Raw genomic sequence first — 27,913 nt, forward strand, 5'->3', positions numbered from 1 at the left:
GAGGGGAAGGGGGCCATGGCTCAGTGGCAGAGCATCTGCTTGGTGTGCAGAAGGTCCTGGGTTCAGTCCCCATCCCCTGCAGTTAAAAGGATCAGGTAGGAAGTGATGTTGAAAGATTTCTGTTTGAAATCCTGGAGAGCCACAGCCAGTCTGAGCAGACAATGCTGACCATTCAGTAGAGGGCCACTTCATGCGTTCACATGAGGCTCCCTAAATGGAAAGGGTCCAGTGTGACTCAGTGTGGCTGCCACACAAGCAACTGTGCTGCCTCTCTCTTCACCTCCATCTTTTCCTTTGGTGAAGACTGGTGTTTATGTAAGCATTGGCATGTGTGCTTGCTGCCTTCATCAGTAGTTTTATCTCTTTCCACCACTTCCATGTAGTTGGGCAGCTGTAGTGATGTCAAGGGGGGGCGTTATAGTAAGCTTGTCTGTTAACATGGTGCAATTTCAGGGAGCCATATTTTTAAAATGGATCATGCCTCAAGTGTAAATATTATTGGGTTTAACTAAGTGGAGGTGTGAAATGGAATGCCGCATCTGTCTCTCCTGGAGATCTCTTCTGTAATTTCTTGACTGAGAAGGAAAGCATTTTGTCCTCAGATGCTCAGGCAGCACCTTCTATCTTCAAACCAGCAACAATGCAGTTAAAAATGCATAGGAGATTCCATTATAGATCACTTGCATAGCATTCACTTTGAGTCCAAGGCCAGCCCATAGTATTTTGGTGTCCAAAGTGGAAAACCATAAGGGCATTCCTTCCTCTCCTTCCTCTCAAATCGACATAGACATAATGCACCGAGAATGTTTCCTGATCTTTTGTCCTAAATCTGAACAGCATTCAGAATCCCACTTTGCCTCTGCGTGGCAAGGACACCTTTTGTCTACGCACTGTCTCACATTTTAGAGAGAAGCTGCATGAGCTGCCTAGTGGGAAAGCATTTCTGTCTAGGAAAAGATCAAGCTAACTAGTTCTGTGCACGTCTGTGTGTGATGCATGTAGACTGGATGAGAACATTGATAGACCCTGTTTACCTTTCCTTCCCTTCTGCCAGCTGGAACTGCTTTTTTCGTAAAAGCTTCTTAACATGTAAAGCCCCAAAGTGAGCTGTTCAAAGTCCTTCTGGTTTATAATAATAATCAGTGTGCTTATATACCGCCCTTCTGGACAGATTGGTGCCATACTCAGAGTGGTGAACAAAGTCAGTGTTATTATTATCCCCACAATACAGCTGGGGCTGAGATGAGGTGCTTACCCAAGGCTACTTGCAGAGTTCATGGAAGTAGTGGGAGTCAAACTAGCAGAGTGCTGATTTGCAACCCAGCCACTTAACCACTATGCTATAGCAGCTCTCAACCATGAAGTTTTTGAGCATGGATGGTGTGCGCCGGCATTGTAGTCACCATCCTACGTTGGTTTGCTCAGCTTCTGGTAAAGGGCGTGTCAGGCCTGGCTGAGAAGCTCTGTTCCTCAGAAATACATACACCTTTCTAATCGGCCTGCGTCTGGAGGCGGGAGTAACTTGTCTGACTGGTTTCCTTGGGGAAGGGAAAGGTGGCAGCTTGCTGCCATTCCTAAGTTGGGTGTGTTCTCATTAACACTCCCTCTGGAGGGAGGTTCCTTCTATGACCACACAAGTGGCGGGGCTTCCTTTGATTCCCTGCCTTTGCTCTTTGAGCACATCCACACGGTAAAGATAGATAGGTTTAGCTGCCGCCTTTATCTCCCAAAGAATTCTTGGAGTTGTTTTTCTGTGAGAGATCCACCACAAACTATGATTCCCAGGTCGTCTGGGGAGAAGCCACAGTAATTAAGTTCAGTTCAAACCCGTAGTATAATTGTGTCCTAAATATAACCATGATATTTACTAGTGTGTTTTTACTTAGGGCTGCTACATAATTGGCAGAATCGAGCTTTTTCTGGGATTATATGTGCGCATGTTTGAATGTGCCTTTACAAAAATCGCACTGTGTGCATTTGGGAACACGGTGGGAGGAATGTTAAGCAAAAGCCACTTAACTGGGATGCTGGCTTTCAATGTGCTGAGTTCTTATTCAGAGTGAGGGGGAAAACATTCAGCCATCCTTTCTTGCACACCAGTGCACACTTCTCTGTTGCAGGCTAGTTAAGATTTTCCTGAACATTTGATTCTCCTAATTGTATAAACTGTTTCCTTGGCCAAGGTTCAAGTCCCTGCTCGGTCTTATAATCTTTAGGTAGCTTTAGTCTGGTTGCTGGATCTTGAGCTACATCAGCTGTAAAGCTCACTGGATAGGCTCTTGCCAATTGCTATTTGACATCCTAACTAACTCAGAGAGCTGTTAGAATGAAATGGGGTGTACTCCACGTATGCACTGGTGGAAATCAGGAAAGGCTGGAACAAGGGCTGGGTGTGACCAGAGGCTTCAAGAGCAAGGAGCAGGAATTGCTGGGGAATATCCTTCCAACTGCAGCTCAGCTGTGCATTTGTTTCCTTCATGCCAGCAGGCAAAAGGACTGGGCATGGCCAGAGGCCGTGGCTCTTAACCCTGTGGCTTGCCCCCACAGAGCTTATGGTAGCTGGCCTAGTGAAGCCCTGCCCTGCATGTGCTTGTTTTAACTTGTTTACTTTGGTCAGGAAATTTTATTTTTGCTGTTTTGTGTCCCTTGGGCAAAAAGCACCCCAGAAGTGCCTAAAAATTAAGATCATTTGACATGGCCCTTGCTTGTGGGCCTGGTTATTGTAGCCTATCATGTTTTTATCCTGCTCTTCGTCCAAAAAGCTCAAGGCAACATACATAGTTCTTCCCTTCTCTTTTTTATCTTCACAACAACCCCATGAGGTAGGTTAGTCTGCCAGTGGCCCAACGGGTCTCCAGGAGGATGGACATTTGGATGAGAAAGAAGCTGCACTTATGTCTTCAGCAATGATTTGAATCAAAGTTTCTGAGCACCTGCTGGAGTGGTACTAATAAAAGTCCGCTGTGGAATTAAAAATACTGTTTGCGTTGACCCCCTCTGCACTATTTCAAACTACATCAGTTTTTCTAACGCTATAAAGCTGCTGCCCAAGTGCTCCTCAGGCATTCATCTATAGAAAGTTGTTCTATGGACTTTTGGCATTTAGTAGTAATTAACCCAGCAGCTACTATTAAGTTTTTCACTAGTTTTCTCATCCATAAACAACTAGTCAAGGCTCTGTGAGCAGGACGTGTATTAGGAATTCCCTCAAAAGTTGATGTTGGGGTGTAGTGGAGAGGAGAAATTGTGCTTTCAGGAGTCATTCTTTTTCTTGTGTGTGTTCATAGATAACATGCCGGAGTGGGGAACTAGATATTGAGAAGATAAAGGTATACAGACCACTGGCCTAGAAGGTTGTGAGGTCAAGGAGTTAGTAAGCATGGGATTGGATGTGGCAGATTAACTTCATTAGCAGAGATACCGTGTTAGTCTATCCTAGCAAAATAAAACAAAATAAACTCCTTCCCCTTTCCCCTTCATTTGAGATTTTAAACTTGAAAGGCTCATAGCGTAATTCACGCTACATCTTGACTCCCCACCACCACCCACCATCCCATAAAAATTCCCCAATATTGCTTTTCATCTGAAGTAGTGGGGCTGCGACCCATGAAAGCTCATATTGAAATAAACATTGTTAAGTCTTCAGGTTGCCACTAGATTTGTTTTGTTAAGCTGTGGACCTTCCTGGACAGAGGCTTGTCACAAAGGAAATGTGTGATGTGTTGTTGTTGTTGGGAAAATACTTATCCTTGAGATCCAGCTTGGAGCTCATTCTGAGTTCTGGAATACACAAAACGGAGCCTGTGAGGAAGACACTATCCTGGAATTCTGTGTTTCGTTGTCCTTTGTTTAGCACTTTTGTTCTCAAGGGTGAGGGACCAGCAGTACAGCTCCCTTCCCAGCATGGTTTTATTTCTGTTCTCCTCCCTCAACCCAGTGCATGCAGATGGAATTGCTTTGTGACCCAGGACTGCTGTCGGCAGGATAAGTTCAGTAGGGGACATGCTCTGGGCCAGTATTGCATACATGCTACCCACTAAGTCTTCAAGAGCTACACATAGCTCCAAATCACAAAGGTGGCTGAAACCGGGGCCTCATGTGAGAGATTTATTTTATTGATTTACGTCATTTATACCCCACCTTTCTCCCCTATGGTGACACAAGGTGGCTTACATAACTCTCCTCCATTTATCCTCACAACAACCCTATGAGGTAGGTTAGGCTATATGTGTAAATGGCCCAGTGAGCTTCCATGGCAGAGTGGGGATTCCAACCTGGGTCTCCCAGATCCTAGTCCAGCACTGTAAACACTATACCACACTGGCTCACAGGACAGTTGTGCCTGTTCCTGAAGGCGTGATGGTTTTAATTTCTTTTACAGCACCCCCTCCCGCTTAACTTGATAATCATCCTTAACTATCACACTGGCGTCATCTCTTTCCTTCCACGTTACTATTCTGTAGAATTAGCATGGGGTGGTGGCTCTTCTTAGAGGGTGAGGCTGGTACCTTGGGGGGGGGACTGAGAAGGCGTTCTCCAGAGACACTCCCTGCCCTACGAAAGCACGCTGGCAGGGGAGCTGAGTTCTGGCTGAGGTTTCCAACATTTCCCCTTTCTGTTGGTTTTCGATCCCTTGGGTGCCCCCCAACCTCTAGGAGAAGCTGATAAAATTTTTGGTGAGTGGTTTGTTTTTTCTCTTCCATTCCCTTACAAGGCGTGACGATTTGCTTAGTGTTCTTTTGGAAGCAACGAGGAGGTGTGTGTGAGTGTGTGCGCTGGAAATGATGCAGCTATATTTTTAGGCTTTCTGAGAATGGCCTAGAAATGAAATGTTTTCAAAAGTTGTGTTTAGCTTCTCGGAACCCCGTGCCTCCCCTTTTGGCTGCCTGGATGATATTCCTGCTTCATGCCTGCTCCCTTTCCCATCCTGCAAAATAATTCTGTGTGGACTAGCTTATTTCTGCCTTTTCAGAAATGTTGCCATCCTTTCTCTTGCCCTATTCCTTATTTATCTGAGTATACAAGAAACGGGAGCAGCAGCTGTAGTTTGGTGTACCGAAACTGCCTTTCCTAGCTGGCGCCTCTGTTCATGTCTCAACATGAATCTCTAAGTGTAGCGTTGTGCTATATAGGTATGTCCCCAACATGGCAATTTTGTGTGTGTGTAGCGTTCCTCCTTTAAAAAAAAAGAAGAAGAAAATGAAATGCAGGAGAACTTCATTCTAAAATAAGAAGGATGTTGTAAAGACTGTTTCATTGCCATTTATTTTGTGCTAGCCCCTTGTTTAGATTTTAACCCATACTGTCCATAGTGTAAGGGCAAGTTTTTTAAAAAATCCATTAAATAGCTGCCATAATAATGAACATCAATATTACTATAACCGGTCTTATTAATATTGATGTTGTTAATAACCTATCTCTGTTAATATTTTATTAAAACAGTGTGCCAGCTGTTTTTCAGATCGATACATAAGCAAAAAATACAGGACCCTGCCCTGAGGAGCTTGCAGTCCTAACTGAGAAGGCAGAGCATGTTAGCATATTAACAGTTGTACAACAAACCAGTTGTACCAGGTTTTTGACACTGCAATAATAAAGGAAAAAATGTGTAATCTTTCAAATTTTTCTCTTGCCAATTGTAAAACTTGTACCTTCCCCCTATTCTTTGCTGCATCAAACAGCCATAACTCTCTTTCAGCTCCCCCCTCTCTTTCTGGTTTGCAACCAGATTTGTATTCAGCTTGTCATGCAAATGTTTGACTACAGATTTTATAGGCCTTTGCAAAACATGGAACTAACTAAAAACTGACTAACTACTCACTAAGGGCTGGTTCTCACATGCTTTATTTCTCAGTGATTGAACATTTTCAGCCAAAAAAAAGATGATCTCTTCCCTTTCGAAAGTATTTGAGTTAAGTCAGGTGGTAATGAAAATTTGGTCTGTGGCAACTGAAGACCCAGTGGTAGATCACCGTGGTGATCACATGAGGATTTTACACTGGCGAACTTGCATATACAAGTGTAAATATGCTGCCTTAATCTGGCCTCTGAAATGCAGCATATAACATGAAACCTTCACAATCTTCATTCCTCTTGTATTGACTTGTGGAACTCTCTGCTACTAGAGATAGCATGGCAGTCCCGATACTGGGGCTCAAAAGGGACAAAGACAAAATCATGCTGTGTGAAGATAGCTTTCCATGTTAAGCAGGGCTTTTTTTCTGGGAAAAGAGGTGGTAGAACTCAAGACCACACAATGATGTCACTTTGGGTCCGCTGGAAAAAGAGAGTTTTTTTAAGTTTAAATTGCCCTCGGTGAAAATGGTCACATGGCCAGTGGCCCCGCCCCCGATCTCCAGACAGAGGGTAGTTTAGATTGCCCTCCACGCCACCAAGCGGCGCGGAGGGCAATCGAAACTCCCCTCTGTCTGGAGATCAGGGGGGCGGGGCTACTGGCCATGTGACCATTTTTAAGAGGTGCCGGAACTCCATTCCACCGCATTCCCACTGAAAAAAAGCCCTGATGTTAAGTAACTATTGCTCATCAATGCCTCCCTCCTTGGGACATGGTCAGTTCAGAGAGTCCCATTAGGAGAATGTCTTCAGCTACATGAACAGGACATCCCTCATTGCATGGAATTTGGCATAATTTTACATTAAGCAAGTCTGGGGCCGTGCTTGGCGCTGCCACCGCACAATTCTGCAATGGCTATTCACAATGTTGCAGAAGTCCTGGACTCTTGTACCACCTTCATTAGAAGCCTAGTTTACTGTTCCTACCACAATTCCAGTATGCAAAGATTTTATTTTACTTAAGATAGTATCTCCTACAAACAGCCAAATGGCTTCTGAAGCATACCTAAGCCTGGGCAATAGATCAGGCTGCCAGTACGACAATGAAGGCTTGAAAGTTAGCCTTTTACTTTGAGGAAGTTGGGATAGCCAAGGTGTGGTCGAACTCTGTGGGAAGTGGGAGCTGTGTGGTGTCACTTGTGGAGTAGGGAGAGTCCCTGTTAGTCCCTTGCTGCCATATTCAGATAGCAAGAAATGGCCTTCTCAGTTAGGACAATGCCCAATTAAAACTTCTTTGAGTATCCAGCCTTTTCTTGTGTCCTGAACTGGATGTTGGGCAAGATACACCATTGGTTTGTGACTCACTAAAGCTGTGATTTAATCCTCTTGTGATTCTTGGTTCTTCCAGAGCAGCCATGGAGGTGGTGAACATGAGGGAGCAGCCCATCAAGGTGACGGAATGGCAGCAGACTTACACTTACGACTCGGGGATCCACTCTGGGGTGAACACCCAGGTGCCGTCGATCAGCAGCAAATGCTTGGTGGATGATGATGATCTCTACGGCAAGCAATACACCATTAAGAAAACCACCACCTATAGCCAGGCTGGAGCGCCACAAGCCCAAGCTCAGGGTACTTATTCCTTCCACTTGTATTACTCCCCACCCCTTATCCTTGCTAGAGCACCAGAGTTTTTGCAACAGATAAATTGAAATGGGTGCTATATTAAAACTGACTCCACAGCATAAAAGACTTTGCAACATTTAAGCTGTAAGCATTTCCCTCCTGCTTTGGAGGCTGCAACTGGAGAAATTCCACTGACCCTGCCTCCCAGAGAAGCCTGTATTGCCTTTTTAAAAAAACTGAAGGGAGTTGGCCTGGCAAGGTTTCCCAGGGAGTTTCACAGAACAGGCATTGCAAAAAACAGAGTTCTCCCAGTTGGTAGTCCAACCACTATACCACACTGACTCCCTTGTGAAAGGGAATGTGGAAGGCAGATTTTGGCCTCTTCCCTGTATTGCAGTGATATAAATACAGCAAAAGATTTTGAGATCGTGGGATGCTACAAAGGCAGGGGCAGGCAAAGGCAGCCAGCTCTCTTCCCACTGCTTGTCCTGGCAGTCCACCAATCCACCCTGCTGCAATAACTTCCCTACCCCACCCCATTCCCTGTTTCTTTTTAAACAAGCTCTTGTGCAAGCCCTCCCCCACTTTCCCTCTCCCTTTCATTTTTTTAATTAAGCAGCTTTGTGTTAACAGCAGCCTAATCGCACTGGCTAATTAACTCCTGCCTTATCTCTCTGCTCACATGTTAAGTCTACCGCTCCTTGTAGGGCTGAAACTGCTCCATGAATCTCTGTGTGGCGGAGAGAAATCCTGGGTTGGGAGAGAACATGGCTGCTGTCTTGCCCTCGCTCCTCTGTGCTGATCGTGTCCTCCCCATTCTCCTTTGCAGCCGATTTAGAGTCTCAGCTTGCCATGACCCGTGCCCAGCGCATCCGTGCTGCCATGTACCCAGAGACTGTGGAGGATCGCTCCCTTCTCATCAGCACACAAGTTGAAGGGCAGCAGACAAATGTGCAGCGGCTGGCAGAACCCTCGCAGATGCTCAAGTCGGCCATTGTGCATCTTATCAACTACCAGGACGATGCCGAACTGGCCACCCGTGCCATCCCTGAGCTCACCAAACTCTTGAACGATGAGGATCCGGTAAGACAGTGCATGGAGGCTCTGGTGCTTTGGGAAGAAATCAAAGCAGTTGTTCCTTAGCAAGGTGTAGGCAGGAATGTAGTTGGCCATTCTGTAATTATGTATGTAGAATGCGTGCATGTCATCATGCCCAACGTCATAAAACTACTGAAACAGAAAGGGCTGTGTTTATGTGGTAGAATTCTGTGGAAGCACAGAGAAGCTGAAGAACGTGGTTCTGGCTACTACTAAGTCATGTTGGGGAGAGTTTTCTGAGCCCAAGCTGTTGAAAAAGATATGCCTACATGTATAAGTTTAATCTCTGGTAGAATCATAGAAACCAAAGGAATTGCTGATTCCCTGTGCTTGTAGAGTATGCTTCAGCAGATTCACTCATTTTTCTCTGGTTGGTCCTTGACCTTACTGTAACTCGCAAAAGCAAGCTCAATTACACAAAAAAAGAAACAAGGCTTTTTTGTAACTTACACAGGACACAGAATTTAGAGATGTGTTGGTGCAGAATAACTGCAGGGGTGGAATAACTTCAGGGACAAACTAGCTTCATGTGGCCTGAGCTTTTGGTAATCATAGAGCCTGATTAGAAATATGCTCTATGGAGCAAGGCCATTATCATTCCACCATTTCACGAAATTACCATCAAACCGTTTTTCCTTCCAGGTGGTGGTTAGCAAAGCCGCCATGATTGTGAACCAGCTCTCCAAGAAGGAGGCGTCGCGCCGTGCTTTGATGCAGTCTCCTCAGATCGTGGCTGCTGTCGTGCGCACCATGCAAAACACCAGCGACCTGGATACTGCCCGCTGCACCACCAGCATCCTCCACAACCTGTCCCACCACCGCGAGGGGCTGTTGTCCATCTTTAAGTCTGGGGGAATTCCAGCTCTGGTGCGAATGCTCAGGTAATTTGCAGCCCTTGTCCTATCTCTGTGGAAATAAAGAGTATGCCTTATAGAACAAGCCTGCCTTGTCATTAGAAGCATATAATTTTGCAGCCTTTAAGCATGCATTGTTTCCTTTTTCTTTGATTTCTCCAGACCAGCTAGTAGTGCTTTCCCCTAATGTTAAATTATACTATAAAGGGGTGTCTGGTTTCAAGCCTTCTTGGAATTTGTGTTTATCTGCCTTTTTGAAGAAATTTCCCCCAAAGGCACTTTTTTATGCTCAAGAGCTTGTGAAGAAGTAACAGAGAAGCTAAGTGAATATACCCTTGCACTTAAAATGGTTCTGACTGTGTTGTACTCAGTCTAGCCAGGCATGTCCTCTTCTTGGAAATGTTGCAGTGCCAGTACATTTAGAAAACTGCCTGATCCTTTTAACTGGCAATGCAGGTGATTGAACCTGGGACCTTCTGCAGGTAAAGCAGATGCTCTACCGCAAGCCATTAATTCCATTCAGTGCCCTATGGATTTTATCCTTGAGAAGCAACTGGGTGCCAAGAAATACATTGGTGAACCCACATTGGGGGATCATTGCTCCAGAGCATTGTTTGGGTTGATGTGGTGGAGTTTCTTAGGGGCTTTCAGTCTGGGCAAAAGAAATGTGAAGGGGCTGGTTGCATCTCTAAGTGGTGCTCGGACCACTGCTGTTTCCTGCTACGGGAGGGCTTGCTCCATCGCTTCATAAGGGCAAGTTGTGTGTGTATTTAAGGTGAGAAGCCGCGCTTGTACGAAACCATCAGTTCATATGGGTTGTAACTGTACAGTTCAATTTGTGCTACACCTAGGGATCCCATTCCCCGGGGATCCTTCTGCCCCCTGCTGCCACTCACCTGGCTGGGGAAAAGGCCCAGGAAATGGGACCAGGAACCTTGCAGCACTCCTGCACACTGTGGAGCACTTCATTGTCACTCTGGAAATGACTTAATTCCCAGTGTGACAAGGAAGTGCTTGAGAGTGCTTTCATGAGGTAAGAGCTCGCAAGGTGTGTGCCCCCTGGCAGCCCTAGCCACATCTGAATCCTATGTTCAGAACCTGTGCATAGCATTATGTAATTTTCTCTCACTAAGCCCCACACACCCAGGAACGCCAGCAAGGATATCCACAGCAGGGGGTGTATTGACTATAAGTGGGCAGGCTCCTTGGCAGATACATGTAGTAAGCCTGTTCTGGCAAGCAGGGCGATGATGGTGCGTTGGGCTTGTTTGCTGCCCAAGGATTTTTGCTTGCAGATTGAGGTTCAGCTGTCCCAGATTTTCAGGCATATTGATTGGAGAGCAGCTGGCAGAATCTCCCACATCTCCCAGGGGGAAAGTGGCTGCTCCTCCTTTACTTTCTGAGATTTAGAAGCACCCTGCACTGCATTTTGTTGAACTGTTCACTGTAAGGCAGCTCTGTACATCCTATACTTAGATGTATACTTAATATCCCATTTGATCAGTGTTTCCCAGCCTTTTTTCCATGGAGGAACTCCTAAATTAATTTGTCAGATCCCAAAGAACCCCTACTTACGAAAATGTTTACAGGCAAGAAAAGCTGATGGCATGAAGCATACCATTCAATTACTGCTTCATTATTGTCAAGAAAATTTATTTGTAAAGAGCACACCACCCTTCAATATGTCAGCTTATATAACCTTAATAATTGTGATATTTTGAAGGCTATTTGGAATCTTTGGTGGTATTTCAGAATTTTAATTTATTCCATGATTTCCTGTGGAACCCCAGTGATGTCTTGCAGGTTTATGTTCGGAATCCTTATTTGGGGCTGGTTTGGGAACAGAGTGGGCAAGCCAGCAGAGGCTCCACTTCAAGGCTGTGTCACGTGTTGGCTGTTTTTCAGTTGTCCTGCTTCATTATCTCTCCTGTTGTTCTCGGAGAGTGTACTGACAGCCTAAATGAGAGAATTTCTCTTCCCTGGCCTGTAGCTCTCCCGTGGAGTCTGTCTTGTTCTATGCCATCACCACCCTTCACAACCTGCTGCTGTACCAGGAAGGTGCCAAGATGGCTGTGCGGCTGGCTGATGGGCTCCAGAAGATGGTCCCCCTGCTGACCAAGAACAACCCCAAGTTCCTGGCCATCACCACCGATTGCCTGCAGTTGCTTGCCTATGGGAACCAGGAGAGCAAGGTCAGGGGGGGGAAGGGGGAGCTGGCCCACTAAACTGGAACACTTGCTTTGTGTGTAAGGGGAGGGGGGTGTTTTTTGGCCCTGCACACTTTGAGCCCACGTGCAATCTCAAACTACAGGCAAGCCCCACGCAAGTGTGGGAGCTGCAGCAGGTGCGGAGTGTATTCTTTCTTCATCCACCCCTTTTCACCTTTTCAGTCTGGATTTTGATAATTCTCTTAGCTGTACGTGCATTGCATTTCGAAAGTGGGCATGGAGGAGAGTGTGAGGAACAGTCTGCAAGGGCTCCTCCTCCTGACTCCATTCCCCCAAAAGGCTCCCTTATGAAAGACAGTGCCGTTTACTGGTTAGAGTATCAGACTGGGCTCTGGGAGATCCAGGTTCAAAACCCTGCTCTGCCATGGACGTTTGCTGGGTGACCTTGGGCCAGTCACGCACTCTCAGCCTAACCTACCTCACAGGGTTGTTGTGAGGATAAAATGGAGGAGAGGAGTATTATGTAAGCTGCTTTGGGTCTCCATTGGGGAGGAAAGGCAGGGTATAAATAAATATTTTGCACAGTGGTGGGGAGGGATGAAGAGGGTGTGGAGGGGAGATAAGTATGTGCTGATTAAATGAGCTGTACTCAGACATTATATCCATGCACACTGGAAGCCTGGCAACTTCCCGTAGACTTTCTTAATGCATGGCATTGCTATGCTGTCTGAACAGGGGCAATGGGCGTATTTTATGTGTGTACATAGCTTCAGTCTGCATAAAGTCACCACTGGATTTTCCAGGCTTCGGTTAGCCCTTACCAAAGCCACACACACACACAAAAGATGCACATCACCCTATTCAGACAATGCTGCAACCTTGAGGAAGCATAAGTAACGTACTTCGGATGCATGCTGCTGCTGTGCTATAGATGAATAGAATGTTTAAAAAGGGCCAGGCACAGACCTTGCTCCATCGTGTCCTTATTCCAGAGGATATTGTCAACAGTGCTTTTAATTCCCCCCCCCTTGTCTTCACAGCTTATTATTTTGGCCAACGGTGGCCCCCAAGCCCTTGTCCAAATTATGCGCAGTTACACATACGAGAAATTGCTGTGGACTACCAGCCGCGTCCTCAAGGTTTTGTCTGTCTGTCCCAGCAACAAGCCAGCCATTGTGGAAGCTGGTGAGTAACCTCAAAAGTAGCTGAATGCTAGGGTGGAGTCTAATGAAGGTGCTTCCCAAGCTCCCACATCTGACATCAGCGGCCATCGGTCACACCCTTCTTTCTGTCTCATATGAAGTATTCATTTGCAACAGGGCCTGTAGAAAGCTGTGCCCTAATGAGAGAATGTTAAGGAGAGAACCTGAAGTCTAGAAATAAATTCAGTAGAGGCTTAGTCTGCTTGAAGATATCCCAAGGCCATCTAGACAATCCTCTTTGTTTTTTGCCTAGGATACTGAGACAAGGCATTTTGGGAAGCAGATAACTAGGGTTTAATCTTGTTTTTTCCCCAATAACAGGTGGCATGCAAGCCCTAGGGAAGCACCTGACCAGCTCTAGTCCAAGACTGGTCCAGAACTGTCTGTGGACTCTGAGGAACCTCTCAGACGTGGCCACAAAACAGGTGAGTGGGGCTGGCTGGGGCATCTTTGGGTTCTTTGCTTTGGGCCATCCATAAGCCCCTTTGTAGAACCACTGTGGGCTTCTGATCAATTACTGGCTTTGCTGGAGGACCACTTGGAGAAGAAAATGGAGGGCAGTAGGGCCAAGGAGCCATCCTCCAAAGTGGCAAATCTAAGTGTATTTTCCTGCTGTGCCAGGGTGGTCAGACTGCAGGATGCTACCCTCTCAGTGACCCCTGATGTCAAGTTAAAGTGCAGCCTTGAGCAGAGTTGCACCTATCTAAACCCACTAATATCAATGGGCTTGAAAGGGTGTGACTCTGCTCCAGGTTGCCCTGTAAGCTTCTGATTAGGAGGATTTGCAGTAAAGTTGTATTACTTTTTGAGTCTTCAGAGAGAAGTTAGAGAGGGGGAAGTTGTTGAAATGCTTGCCTGGCCTTTCTTTGCCCAACTTAAATGGGCTTCACTTGCAACACACTGGTGAACTTTTTCCTCCCACCCTCCCCTTTCCTATTTCTCCTTCTTCAGGAGGGCCTCGATGGGGTCTTGAAGATCCTGGTCAACCAGCTGAGCTCCGATGACATCAACGTGCTGACATGTGCCACTGGCACCCTCTCCAATCTAACCTGCAACAACAGCAAGAACAAGACCCTGGTGACTCAGTCCAATGGTGTGGAGGCCCTAATACACACCATCCTCCGGGCAGGAGACAAAGAGGACATCACTGAGCCTGCCGTCTGTGCCCTGAGGCACCTCACCAGCCGGCACCCAGAAGCTGAGATGGCCCAGAACTCTGTGCGGCTCAACTATGGCATCCCTGCCATTGTTAAACTGCTTAACCAACCCAACCAGTGGCCATTGATCAAGGTACAGCTGCAGGGAGGTGCTACAGTCAAGCATTGATGTATGTCCAATTCTTAGCTGCCATATTGCCTACAGGGATCTGAGCCTTTCTCATAAGCTGTGCCTAGATACTTATTAACTTTGTTTATACCCTGCCTTTCTCCCCAGTGCAGTGTGGCTCACATCATTCTCCTCTCCTCTGTTTTATCCTCATAAACTGCCCTGTGAAGTTGGTTAAGCTGAGTATGTGACTGGCTCAGGGTCACCCAACAAGCTTCCATATACCTCCGGGCAGGTCAGAATGCCCAGAAAAGAATTCTGGCACAGTCCTCTTGAGGTTGTATGATATTAGAATGCAGGTGGAAAGTCATAAGTAGCTGGTACCCTCCATCAAAAAACTTCACTTATTAGAAAGCCAGCGTATTGGGAAGAGAGAGTATTTTCAGCCTAGCCCCCTCTCATTTGCTACTTTATGTGTACAGAAGGGTTCTTGTGGTTTTTTAATCTGAAGGAGCATTCACTCAGGTGTCAGCCAATTGAATTTTGTAGCTGTATGTTCCACCAGTTGTGCTGCTATACATTTATTCCTGGTGTGGGGTTTTCAGTATGTGTTGTGGAATAATGTGACCAGTCTGTGTAGGCATTGGAGGCATTTATAGTGAGGCTTTTTTGTTGGCTCTTGAGGAAGTTGTGCACTTCCAGGTTTTAGCCTGGCCATGAACCTTAGTGAGTCTTTCATCTGCAGGCCCTCAGTGATGCCAGCATCCCATGGTTTATAAAGGTTACTGAAACAATATTTACAAAGTGCCTTTGGTTCCGTGAGCAGGGGGGAAAAGTTATTGTCCTAGGAGCTAATATAGCAGTGATCAGGGGGCAGGGGGGATGAGGTGCCTGTGCATAGAGGTGGAATTTTCTGTTTGAAAATGGGGTATGAAAGGGATAGTCCTTAATAAAAAAAAGAGAGAGAGAGGAAAGTCTAGTGTACCTATCTATATATCTATCTGAAGAAGAGAGCTGTGGCTTCCAAAAGCTCATCCTTAAATAAATCTTAGTCTTAGGCTAACACAGCTACCCCTTTCCATAGTTCTTACTAGCCAGCCACAGAGGGGTTTCTCAGTGGCAGTATTATTTTTGCCTTTCATCCTGAACAAAAGGGCTTCACTTTACCTGTCTTTTATTGATTTGCTGTGTGTCCCTGCTGTATAGCCAGGTGATGAAATGCGCACCACAAAACAAAAAATATGCCTGATTTTACTTTGGGCCAGCATTCTAAAGGCACTCGACTCTCTTTTCCCTTTGGCTTCCAGGCTACCATTGGCCTTATCCGCAACCTGGCTTTGTGTCCCGCCAACCACGCCCCCTTGCAGGAAGCTGCTGTCATCCCACGCCTGGTCCAGCTGTTGGTAAAGGCTCATCAAGACGCCCAACGCCATGCAGCTGCTGGCACACAGCAACCATACACGGTGAGAGTGCGCCGGAAGGCATCATTGGCTTGGGCATGGGAGGGGGGGGGGTTCCCATTGAAACAGGTTGCCTCTCTATTGAAATCCTTGCTTTGAAAGACCTATTGGGGGGATTAAGGCATGTTTATGTGACAATAAAGACACACGGATTGGTGTGGGTTGACTGGGCTTCAGGCCAAGCTGGACTGCACATACTGGGTCTCTTAAACAGCAATCTCCCCCATTCAGGATGGAGTGAAAATGGAAGAGATCGTGGAAGGCTCCACAGGCGCATTGCACATTTTGGCTCGTGACCCTATGAACCGCATGGAAATCTTCCGTCTGAACACTATTCCGCTCTTTGTGCAGGTGGGAAGTGGTTGTGTGTGTGTGTTGGGGGGTGCGACAAGGACAAGTGGTGTTGGGAATTGATTCAGGTCACCTTTTGACAATGGAGCTTGTTTGGTGCTGGCTATCAATCACTCACTCTTTCTCAGCTCAGCCCACTTGCAAAATTGTTAAGGTAAAATGGGACATGACCCCTTTTATACTACTGTACCCTTTATGGGGCAGAACCTCAGAATGAACACATTGGAGAGCTAATCAGACACCTTTGCCAGTATCCCTGCTTGTCTTCCTTCTGAACTCTTTGCTTTGCTTTTTGATTGGTAATCCTGCCACTGTTTGTGGTCCTTTATGGCAAGCTTGCAACCTAGAATACAGATGGTGTATGGTGAAGACAAGGGCAGTCGTCCCATCCTCACGCTCCCTTCCTCTCTTCCCTTCCCACAACCACAGCTCCTGTATTCTCCAGTAGAAAACATCCAGCGTGTGGCGGCTGGTGTGCTGTGCGAACTGGCCCAGGACAAGGAGGCGGCCGATGCCATTGATGCAGAGGGTGCCTCGGCCCCACTGATGGAGCTTCTGCACTCCCGGAATGAAGGCACAGGTGAGAGGTTTCCACACATACTTCCCATGAATCTGGACTGTTTGGTTATGTGGGTATCACGCATTCCTGCAGGCATTCATTTCCCCTTACCTGTGATTGACAGGCTTATTAGTTTAATTATTTCGTGAGGGAATGTTCCCTAGACAAAATGCTGGGAGAATAATTAAAGATGTGTAAGTATAGCAAACAAGGTGCCAGGCAAAATGGGCTTGCTAAGGTTTGTCATGCAAAAGCTGAACAGTTCTGTTCACTTTCTGGGAAAGAGAAATGCAGCACATCTGGTGTATTTATTTGCAGTTCAGTGATATGTTATACTGTCTCATTCTTCTTAAAATGAAAAAAGATGGCAACTTGCCACAAATGCCATAAGGTGGATAAGGAACTGGCAAAAGAGAGAAGTAACCAGCGGAGGTTCTTTAATGGTGGGTTCTGTTTTATTTAGGTAAGCTCATTACAGATGCAAAACTAGATATTCTGGAGGAAAGCTAGATGACCATTCCTTCCAATAGGCTAGTTTTTCTGCACACAGCGGGTTGGATTCAACCAGCTTTTTAATCCAGCTAATAACCTTCATGACCTGAGACCCTCCCATGGCTTTTGTCCATGCAGCGATTCCCAGCATGGCCTTTTTGGGGTGCTTTGTTCCTTTTTTACTCTCAAAAAGCTGGCTGGATCCAACCCAGTGTCAGAAATGCATTCCCCCGCTTCCCCCTCCCGCACCTCCCCAGTAGTACAATCCAAGAAAAGGTTTGCCACATCATTTCTGCTGATTGCATACACCTAAAAACAAAGGCAGGAATGGAGTGAGCATGTTTTATGTAGGACTTAATAAGCTTACCCAAAACAGGAAGGCTGAGATGACAGCACTGTAGAAATACACCCGAAGTGATAAACGTAGTGTTGCGAATGCACAGGGAATAACAAAGTAAATGGGCCTTTGTGTTTCCTCCAGCCACATACGCAGCGGCTGTGCTATTCCGCATCTCAGAAGACAAAAACCCCGATTATCGGAAACGCGTTTCTGTGGAACTGACCAATTCACTCTTCAAACACGACCCTGCTGCCTGGGAAGCTGTGAGTGTGTCTATGGTGTTGGGGCAAGGAGAGGGGTTAAATGGCAGGGGGAGGGGGAGGGATTGATTCCCAGGCAAACTTTGCCCTAATTTGAATTGGCTTGCTAAAATCCATATCCTTCTAATCCATTTCTTTCTGATTCTGTGTATGGGAGTGCAAAGTACCATATTTATCTTCAGCAGAGAGGCTCAGTGAAAACCCGACACAAAGCAAACATGCTTCCCTTCCTCAAATTTTGTGTGTCTGCCGTGGGAGCTGGAAAAATAGGCCAGCGGCATTCTTTTTTATGCTTTTAAAACCTGTCCCTCAAGCACTGAATTTCAAAAACAAAACTTGTAACGTTTTGAAGTTCAGACATTGGATCTAAATTTTGAAAAGAATGTGTAAGAACCTTCTTTTCAGTTCCAAAGGACTTTGAAAAAAATGTGCTTCATGTAAAATGAAGAGGATGGAGGCTTTAAGTCACATAAGAGCTGGGGGCGGGGGGGAGGTGCTTCAGAGTCTCTGCCTAAAATGTTGGTTCTATATCAGTGTGGAAGAGGCAGGAAGCACCTTGTTTCTGGCAGTTAAAACAGAATTACAGCATGAACATTACTCTGGGAACTCTTCAGTGGGTAGCCATGTTGGTCTGCAGTAGAAGAGCAAGATTCAAGCCCAGCAGCACCTTAAAGGCCAACAAGATTTCCAGGATATGCGTTTTTGAGAGTCAAGCTCCCTTCATCAGATACCAGTTGGAATGGAGATCCCTGAACCCTAACATCCCAGTCAGAAGGTGGGAGGGGTGTTGCCAAGAAGGGAGTCAGGATGCAGCATTATAATGCAAAATGTCATCAGCTGATTAGGGCCGAGGAGAAAGACCTGGAGTCTCTGAATCATCTGGTCAATCCTACACTCTACTTAGGGCAAGTTCACTGGAAGACTGTCCCATCCAATATTCCTTAATCTGAAGAGCCCTCTGCTTGTAGTCAAAGCTCTGCTTCTGGTTTGACTTGGAAGAATATGCCCTCCATCATCCCCATGTATGCGGGGTTTCTGTAGGAAGGGGAAGAAGGAGGAATCCTCTCCTTCCCGGAAAACTTGGTAGAAGAAAGGAGATGTGGTTTCTGTCCCCTTGAGTTTTTGCAGAAGGCGTTGGCAACATTCAGACACTCCTTGTGTCTTTTGCCAAAGCCCAACACAATTGTGAACACACTCACCCCTTTCCCTGAGTGTTCTATACAGGTTGCGGCACTTAGGGAAGCAAGCTCAAATCTGTGAACTCCGGCCTCACTGTTTCATCTCCAGTGATGAAGCATGCTTCAACAGGGTTTGAAATGACGAGTCTCCAGGCACAAGATGAGTAAACTGCAGGTAGATGAGCTTTCCTACAAAACCACTTGATAGCCACTGACACCATGTGCAATATGCAGCCATAGGGAAGAGAGGTCACATCAGGGCATGATGCAGAGCAGAGCTGAAGATGTTGCCATGCCAATCACCCACTTTAACAGTGTGTGCACCTATACCCTAAAGCTATTCCACCAAATGTTTTGTAAAATCCACTATTAAAAGGTCTCCAGTGATGTTTTTGTGACACTACCCTGTCATGGCATTCCACTATCTGCTGAAGTCAGATGGTCTATAATCTGGCTTTTAAACTTCCAGCCTAAACTGTTATGATGTAGGTGCTTATTCTTGCAGGCAGAGACCTAGGCCGAATCCACACTACCGTTGTTCTTGCGGCAGTTTTTCACTTCTGCAGCGCCATTCCTTCATCTGTTCACATGCATCGTCTCCAAAGCCGTCATTAATTCGCCATGGCGTCGCCACAGCCCATTGCACTTTCGCCGCGGGTTATCTTTTGATGAATAACTGCCCTCCGTTGAATTCCGAGCCTCTCTTGACCCGCCTCCCAATTAAGGAGTAATTCTCCGCCTTTGTCCCCACCCCTTTTTTTAAAAAATAAGAGTACCGTGTCGATATGGCGACATCTCATCATATTAATCTCATTTTAAAAAAACGGGCAGACCTCAAATATCAGAGGAACAATTTCATATGTTAATTCAATTTATATATTGGGGGGGGGCATCCACATGATACTGAAATCATGGCTCATGTTACGCCCTGACACGGACTGTGCCGACAAGTTAGGCACAGATTTCAATTTTCCAAAGACAAAATGAAGCTCTGCTGTGGGATGCTGCTGTAGGTGATCGTGACTGCTCACCCATTCCCGCATGATTTCAACCAGCATGCAGGCTGTGATGTTCCAAGCGCTCATCGTAAGTGTCTCGGGTGATTTTTTAAAATATATTATCTTAATGGTGTCGTTGTACCATTGAACCAGGATGCTTACTTGTCGATATAGCGTCAATTTGTCCTTTTTTTAAAAAAAAAAAACCGCGGAGCCGTTCGGGTTTTTCCCGCCCCTTTACCCGTCTTTTTGAAAGGGGATGTGATCAACGGATTGCGCAGGAGAAGCGCTATTCAAAGGGTGATGTGGACAAACAAGCGAAGAATGCGCAATAACAGATGGAGCAATCATTGCACAAGAAAAGCGGGAGCTAAGGTAGTGTGGAATCGGCCCTAGACAACCTAGATGTTCCTCTTAACCATACCATTTTTCCAATGGAATTTGAAGAGAGTGAATAACCAGTAGGAACAATTTGGGCTGGGACAAGGGTACGCATAAGAGGGAATTAATTTCACCATATTGGTATCTTGCCTTTCCTGTTCAGTCCTAGAAAGCTTACAAACATGATCAACACAAATAAAAAACCTATAGTATTAAAGCCATACACTCCTCAGCAGAGCAAAAAGTGCATCAGTTGCCTGTCAGAAAGCCAGTTTACATCCAGCTTGGGACATCAAGAAGGAGCTTGGAGGCCTGGCAAAAGGCCACCAGAAAATGGTACCTTTGTAACACGGGGTTTGCAGTTAAAAACAGACAAGAGGAGAGTGTGCCTCATGAGCCAAGGTGGTGAACTGAAAGGAAGGACTGTTGCAGAAAAACACAGTTAATATAGGGAGACCAGTCCTTCAGATGGGTAGACGTTTTGCTTTCCTGGTTTATGTATGTATTTGGCCCAGAAGTGAGCAACTCTTTCCCTGCCACAGAACTGGAGAGGGAGGCTGTGAAGGAAATGGGCTTTCATTTGGGAAGGTCTGGCAGGTCTCAGAGCTCAGCAGGGTGGACTCCTCTTAGCTCCTTTCAGTGATGTTTCGGCTTACTTTCCAGTTTCTTGACCTCTTGCCATCTGGATTGCCATTGCCTGGAGAGCAAGGAATTTACAGCCCTCCTGCAAACACAGAGTCTAAAAGAAAATGGTTGGCCAACAAAATGGTTGCCCTGAGTTGCCATGGGAAACCTAAATGGGGAAGGCTGAGGCAGCATCATTCAATAGCATCCCCTTGTGGTTGGTCTGAGTTAGCTTGCACAGTCTTTGAAAAGCTGTAGTCACCCTTTCATGAATTCTCTTTTTTCCACAGGCCCAAAGCATGATACCCATTCATGAGCCGTATGCAGATGGTAAGTATGAACTGCTAGCTTTCCACTGTGTGACTGTAAATTAAACTTTGCCTCTTCGTTTTAGAAACTTCTGTATTTTTGTAACTTATACAATAGGTGGACAAATCAAGTTTTAGAACAACATAGAATATGTAATAAACCAGGAAATGTATAATGACTAAAAAGGTACAATAATGACAAGAAGTCTCACTAACACCCCCCATAGAACAAATTCCTTGACTGTAAGCAAGAGAAAAATCATATTCTAATTTACTTTTGTATTATCATTACTTCTAACAGTATTTCTTAATACAATACAACCTTTATAACATTTACCACAAATTAACTGCCCTCATCTTCTTCTCCCCCCAAATCTTAGACTGTTTACATATTGATATAACTATAACACCTTTAACAATGGTAGAAGTGTAACTTAATGGGCTGGAATTTAGCGATCGACTTCATGTCCTTAAGCAATTTCATCCATCTCCATTTTGAAAAATCTTGGGTAGCAGGGATTGAGATGCATCTTTCTCTGTCTGAAATCCTTGAAAATCACTATCAGGTCAATGTAGTCAGTATTAAGATTCCTGTGTTAAAACAGGCATGTTACCTGGTATTTTAACTTTGCAAGTATGTGCAGGGGAATAGTTTTTCTCATTTCTGCCCCCAGATTTTCTGGAATCATTAAAAAAAAACAAGAGTTTCGAGTAGAAGATCCCTGGTGGTTTAATCAGCTTAGGCTCTGATACACTTTAGATTTCCAAGTCTTTGAGGATAGTATTATTATTCTGTGTAGTGCATAGTTTGCTGTGCTAAATCAGTGTGGACTGGAGCGCTGTTAATCATGGAGTCAATTCACTGGGTCGGATTTTTGCATGTGCAAAAAGACGTGTGTCTTATTCAGGATCCCATTTGTGGGTTAGCAGTCATTTGTATTTGCCACCCCTCCCCCATGGCATTAGCCATTGTATGACTCTCTCTCTTTTGCTGTAATAGAACTGGACGGAGGCTATCGTGCCATGTATCCTGGGGATGACCCCATGGACATGCACCTGGATATGGATGGCGAGTACCCTATGGACGCATACAGTGATGGTGTGCGAGCGCCCTTCACGGACCACATGCTTGCCTAATGCACTCCTTGGGATAGGTTAAGGTAAAGGCATCCCTGAGCATGTTTTAGGATCAGCTAGTCAGTGGGATCAAAATTCCTTAGATGATAAGGAGGTAACTGTATAGCATAATCCCACTATACACACATCCTTTTTAAAAAATGTACTTAATACATATTTAATCCTACCCTTCCTTCAGGGGGCTCAGAATGGCATATGTCTGTCTTCCCTCCTCTGTTTTACTGTCACAACAACCCTGTTAGGTTAGGCTGAGAGAGACTGACTGAGGCCCACCGTCACACAGTAAGTCTCCATGGCAGAGTGGGGATTTGAACCTTAGTTTCCTAGATCCTAATTCAACATTCGGACCGCTGCACCATGATAATGTCACCTATTGTTAAGCTGCTCCCATTGTTGACACCGCTGAGTATTTTTAATCTTGTGTACTGGATATTTGTGAATTTAAAGATTACTAGCCAGCCCTGGGAAGAAATGATATCTGTAGTCACAACTTGATTGAAAAAACTCTGTATTAGGAAATGAGGCACTTGATAGTAATGCTCAGGGCTTTTTTTCAGGGGGAACGCGGGGGAACGGAGTTCCGGAACCTCTTGAAAATGGTCACATGGCTGGTGGCCCCGCCCCCTGATCTCCAGACAGAGGGGAGTTGAGATTGCCCTCCGCGCCGCTCAGCAGCGCGGAGGCCAATCTAAACTCCCCTCTGTCTGGAGATCAGGGGGTTGGGCCACCAGCCATGTGACCATTTTCTCTGTGGGAAACCTACTGAGTTCCACCACCTCTTTTCCCAGAAAAAAAGCCCTGGTAATGCTGATCAACATGGAGTAGTGGTTAGAGTGCTGGACTAGGATCTGAGAGAGACCAGGTTCAGATCTCTACTTTGCCATATGCTTGGTGGGTGACCCTGGGCCAGTCACTCACTCAGCCTAATTTGTCTTGCCGGGTAGTGAGAACAAAAATGGAGGTGGGGGGAGTATTGATGTAAACTGCTGGTGGTTCTTATAAGGGAGAAAAGCATGCTGGAAATATCTAAATACATAAAAAAAATTAAGGGTTCTGTGGACTGGTGTATTTGTGGTGGCACGTGTTCATGTGAGAGTGCATAGATGAAGGCCAAAGTTTTGCCAACTTGTCACACACAGAACAAGAATATGACTGGGTCAGGGTAGAGGTTCATCTGTTCCAGCGTTCTGTGTCAGGATGGCCTCCAGCCACTTGCCCCATGGAAGCTCACCAACCCAGGCATTCATGGCGACTTCCTCTGTGTCCCTAGTGTCCAGAAATGAGGGAGGGCCTGCTTCCAAACAAGATGGCCTAGTAGCCATTGAGAGAAGCACCCTTTGCCTGAAGATTCTCGCTCTTTTTCTGGTTCAGTAGTCACTCGTTTGCATCTCTTCCAAAGCTGCTTCCACCTAGGAAGTGATTTATACCTGGTGAAGTGACGATAAAGACAGTCTAGTCCTGGACCCATTCCAGTCTGGCTTCCGTCCTGGCCATGGGACGGAGACAGCCTTGGTTGCCCTCACAGACGACCTTCGCAGGCATCTGGACCGAGGCGGGTCAGCGCTGCTTGTGTTACTTGATCTCACAGCAGCGTTTGACACGGTTGACTATGATTTGTTGGCCAGCCGCCTTGCCGACGTGGGGATTAGGGGGACAGTCTTACAGTGGCTGGTCTCCTTTCTCCAGGGTCGGGGACAGAGGGTGGCGCTCGGGGGAGATCTATCGGCCCGTCACCCTTTGGTGTGCGGGGTTCCCCAAGGGGCGATACTCTCCCCAATGTTATTTAACATCTATATGCGCCCCCTCGCCCAGTTGGTGCGGAGGTTTGGGCTGGGTTGTCATCAATACGCGGATGACACCCAACTTTTTCTGTTGATGGACGGCCGGCCAGACACGGCCCCAGACAATCTGGCCAGAGCTTTGGAGGCTGTGACGGCATGGTTGAAACAGAGCAGGCTGAAATTGAACCCAGTGAAGACGGAGGTCCTGCAGCTGGGACGGGGGCTGCCAGATGTTGGGATCCAGCTCCCTGCCCTGGATGGGACACCACTGGCAACTTTGCCAGTGGTAAAGAGTCTGGGTGTGCTCCTGGATGCCTCCCTATCGATGGAGGCCCAGGTCACGGCGGTTGCCAAGTCTGCATTTTTCCATCTTCGTCAGATCAGGCAACTTGCCCCCTACCTGACGCCCCAGGACCTGGCTACAGTGATCCATGCAACGGTCACCTCCAGGCTAGATTACTGTAACTCACTCTACGCTGGGCTACCCCTGGGCCTGATCCGGAAACTACAACTGGTCCAGAATGCGGCGGCACGGGTCCTGACTGGTATACCTTACCAGTCACACATCACACCTGTCCTGCGCCAGCTGCACTGGCTTCCAGTTGAATTCCGAATCAGGTTCAAAGTGTTGGTTCTTACCTTTAAAGCCCTGAGTGGGTTGGGACCGGCATATCTTCGGGACCGCCTCTCCCTGTACGTTCCCCGGAGATCGCTCCGATCAGCGAATAAATATTTACTTGTGGTCCCCGGCCCTAAGGAAGCCCGCCTCGCTTCAACCAGGGCCAGGGCTTTTTCAGTCCTGGCCCCAGCCTGGTGGAACGCTCTGTCAATGGAAACCCGGGCCCAGAGGGACATATTATCGTTCCGCCGGGCCTGTAAGACAGAGCTGTTCCGCCAGGCGTTTGGTGATTGAAGGGGGCGGTGCCATGTCGGCCTCCCACCTTTGGGGTGGGGAAGGTTCTCCCCACCACTGCACCTTGTTAATTTGTTTTATTATTTGTATATTGATTTTAGTTTTGTTTTTATCAATTTTAACTGTTCACCGCCCAGAGCCCCTGGGATGGGCGGTATATAAATTGAATAAATAAAATAAATAAATAAGTCTCTCCTTGATACATGTAAACTAGTGCATGAGGATCGAAGTTGGGGGGTGGGTGCGTGTTTCAGACCTGAGTACAACGCTATCCCTGGGCTAAAATAAATGCCTGCCCAGGAGAGAGTGGCTGCAGACCTGCATCTGCCGGAGAGGTCTGGCACTTGCTGTTTTGCAAAAGGCCCTAAGAATCCTATGGGCTGGGGTGGGGGTGGGGGTGGGGGGTAGTGCTTCTCTGTGTCTTTTGAATCTGACCCCCCCCTTTCTCTTTTTTTACACAGGTGTTTTCTCAACACAGAAGAGGGCAGCCCCAGTGCTCGAGTCCGGGGCACTTGGGGGACAGAAGTGCCTGAGAAAGACAACGGACTCTTCCTTTCCCTGTGAAGAGGTTTTATTTTCTAAAAAACGAAACATTTTTCTCTCCTGTGGGCCTGTGGGAAAGGTGCCCCCACCTGCATATCCAGGATCGTTTCTAACAACCTTTAAATACCTTTTTACCAGCAGTCATCACCCCCCCCCCACTGTCCCCTTATCCTCTGCTTCCATCTTTAGTCAAACTTCCTTTTTCTCCACATCTAGCTTTCCTAAAATTTGGATGGCATTCTCCAACTGCTGTAGGAGCTTCATAAGAGTATTTTATTTTTCAAATAAATACATATTAATCCCCCCCATATGTGTAGTGCAAGATCAACTTTTTACCATATGGTTTTTTCTTCCATGTTTGCACTTCTAGTTCTTGCTAATTAAGAAGTGGAAAAAAATAGAAATGTTGCTAATTCTGCCCTCTCCTCCATCCCTTTTGCCTTTTACTTTAAGGACAGCTGATGGGGGTGTGAGATTACCTGACAATGTACATTTCCCATTTTTTAGTACCCAACAATGCCCCAATCAGAGAGTCTCTTAAACTCTCCCACAAAAAACATTTCCCCTCTATCTGTTTCTCTCAGAAAGCGTATTTCTACTGACCATTTCTTGCACATTTTAAAAACTTGACTCCTTCTCTTTCTTTCCTCCCCGACTTTCCTGGTGATTGGCATGTTTTCTCTCTCCCCGATGTCCAGCCCTCTCTCACTCTTCTAATGCATTTTTAAAAGCGGCTCTCTCAATGTGATGGCTTGAGGCTTCCACTGGAAAAGGGATCGATGTAGCTGCAAATGTACTTCAGAAAGTTTTATTATTATTTCTCTAAGGGTTTTTTTGTATAGACCAAAGCTAAAAAAACAAATAAAAACTTAAACCCAACCATGCAAAGCAGATGAGCTGGTTATTTTATGTTACACTAGCATACTGGATTCTAACAAAGGGGTACAAGGTGTGCAGGAACTAGGGTTATTTGATCAAAATAATATGGCATATACATGGTGATTTACAGAGTAACACAGATCTTTGCCGCATGAAGGAGGAAAAACTCAGCAGCTGCAACACCTGGAAAGTGGGGGGGGGAAGGCATGAATGTTGCACACACTTTTCCCAGTGGCTGGCTGTACAACTGTGAGTAGAACTGTCTGTGTTGTCATTGAGGTCTCGGTGAGAGGAGGCCCTATCCCAAGGGAAGGTCCGCATGGAAGACGGGTGCTGTTTCCCTGGGTTTTGCTGCAGGACTCAGCAAAGAAGAAAATAGCAGAAGCCACAGCATCTAGAGGGCTGGGGAGAAAAACTGAAATATCTCTGTGCTCTCCCCTCAGAAAATCCACACCTGTCACTTCTGCTGCCGCAACCAATAGCATTTATGCGTTTGAACTGTGAATTAATATGTGCTCATTATGAACTACTTTGCCAGCTCTTATGACGCGAAGCCGTTAGTGTTTTCCGTATTTATAATCTGATTTTTTTTAACATGAGGGGACAGTCTGTGAGGAATGAAGGCTAAAGATTCCCGCCCCACAAGGCTTCATGGAAGAAATAGGGCTTTGAGGAGGGATTTATTTATTAAAATATTTCTACCCTGCCTATCCTCTTGGCTCAAGTTGGCTGAATTGGAAGTTATTTCACACATCCTCCAATATCTCACAGAAGAGATCATGTGTGTGTTAGTTTTAGTCAATTGTTGGTTAAAAGACAGGTTAATTGGAAGCTGTTTAAATTGATCCACTCATCAGTCAATGAACCAGCAGAATTCCCAGAATCTGAGGCTGTAGAGGCATTTGCAGTTTTTCCCCATATAGTTACAACTTTGCATCAGTTACTCTCTTGCTGGAAAAGTGCTTGAAAGGGATGGACGGGCCACGTAAGTTACAGGGAAATTTCCCACTGGGCTGCTGCCCTTGAGTGCTGGTGAGGATGAGGAACAAGCTAAACTGTGCCTCAGGGCTCACTGCTCGGCAGGAACTTGGATTGACATCAGTGGCCCAATTGTTCTCTCTTGCACTGTTACCAATATGCTTTGCTGTCACTGCAGAGCCAAGTGCAGTGAGAGCCACACGGCTTGCTCCAGGGCCACTTTTAACTTCCCACCCCACATGTTGATTCATCATAACCATTTCTACAGAACTGATACATGAAGTAGTGCTATAATTCTTCATGAAAGCAACACGTGTTCTGCACCACAAACCTGGATTCTTTGAGTCTCCCTCTCAAAGTGTGTATAAAGTGCTGTCAAGTCACAATTGACTTATGGCAACCCCTGCCAGGGCTGTCAAAGCAAGTGAGAAGCAGAGGTGGTTTACCAGTGCTTTCCTCTGCAGAGTCTTCCTTGGTGGTCTCCCATCCAAGTACTGAACCTACTTAGCTTCTGAGATCTGATAAGACTGGGATATACCATGCTTCCTTCCTTCCCTCTCTCAAAGAGGGACTTAATTCTGCATTCTGCCAGTCGTACAAATGGAGGAAAGGGTTACACAAGATATGGAATTCTCATCTTCTGAACGCTCTTAATTCTGATCAGAACTAGGCATTTCTCACCCAGGCTGGTGTGGTGGAAACCACCCCTACTCAATTGGCAAAG

At 46.2% G+C, this 27,913-nt stretch overlaps 1 protein-coding gene across 1 annotated transcript in view; it reads left to right on the plus strand.

Annotated features, from left to right (window-relative positions):
- JUP (junction plakoglobin) overlaps positions 1-26,211 on the plus strand; it is a 62,913-nt gene extending 36,702 nt beyond the window's left edge. The window contains exons 2-15 of the mRNA XM_054992557.1: positions 7,202-7,425; positions 8,249-8,502; positions 9,160-9,398; positions 11,362-11,563; positions 12,580-12,724; positions 13,063-13,166; positions 13,693-14,031; positions 15,315-15,470; positions 15,699-15,818; positions 16,248-16,398; positions 17,351-17,472; positions 20,941-20,980; positions 21,959-22,118; positions 25,251-26,211. Coding sequence (XP_054848532.1) covers positions 7,209-7,425; positions 8,249-8,502; positions 9,160-9,398; positions 11,362-11,563; positions 12,580-12,724; positions 13,063-13,166; positions 13,693-14,031; positions 15,315-15,470; positions 15,699-15,818; positions 16,248-16,398; positions 17,351-17,472; positions 20,941-20,980; positions 21,959-22,095 — 2,226 coding nt within the window. The 5' untranslated portion in view covers positions 7,202-7,208 and the 3' untranslated portion in view covers positions 22,096-22,118; positions 25,251-26,211. The remainder of the gene's footprint in view (positions 1-7,201; positions 7,426-8,248; positions 8,503-9,159; positions 9,399-11,361; positions 11,564-12,579; positions 12,725-13,062; positions 13,167-13,692; positions 14,032-15,314; positions 15,471-15,698; positions 15,819-16,247; positions 16,399-17,350; positions 17,473-20,940; positions 20,981-21,958; positions 22,119-25,250) is intronic.
- Positions 26,212-27,913: the final 1,702 nt, after the last annotated feature.

The sequence above is a fragment of the Eublepharis macularius genome, chromosome 12 (assembly GCF_028583425.1).
Source record: "Eublepharis macularius isolate TG4126 chromosome 12, MPM_Emac_v1.0, whole genome shotgun sequence".
Lineage (NCBI taxonomy): Eukaryota > Metazoa > Chordata > Lepidosauria > Squamata > Eublepharidae > Eublepharis > Eublepharis macularius.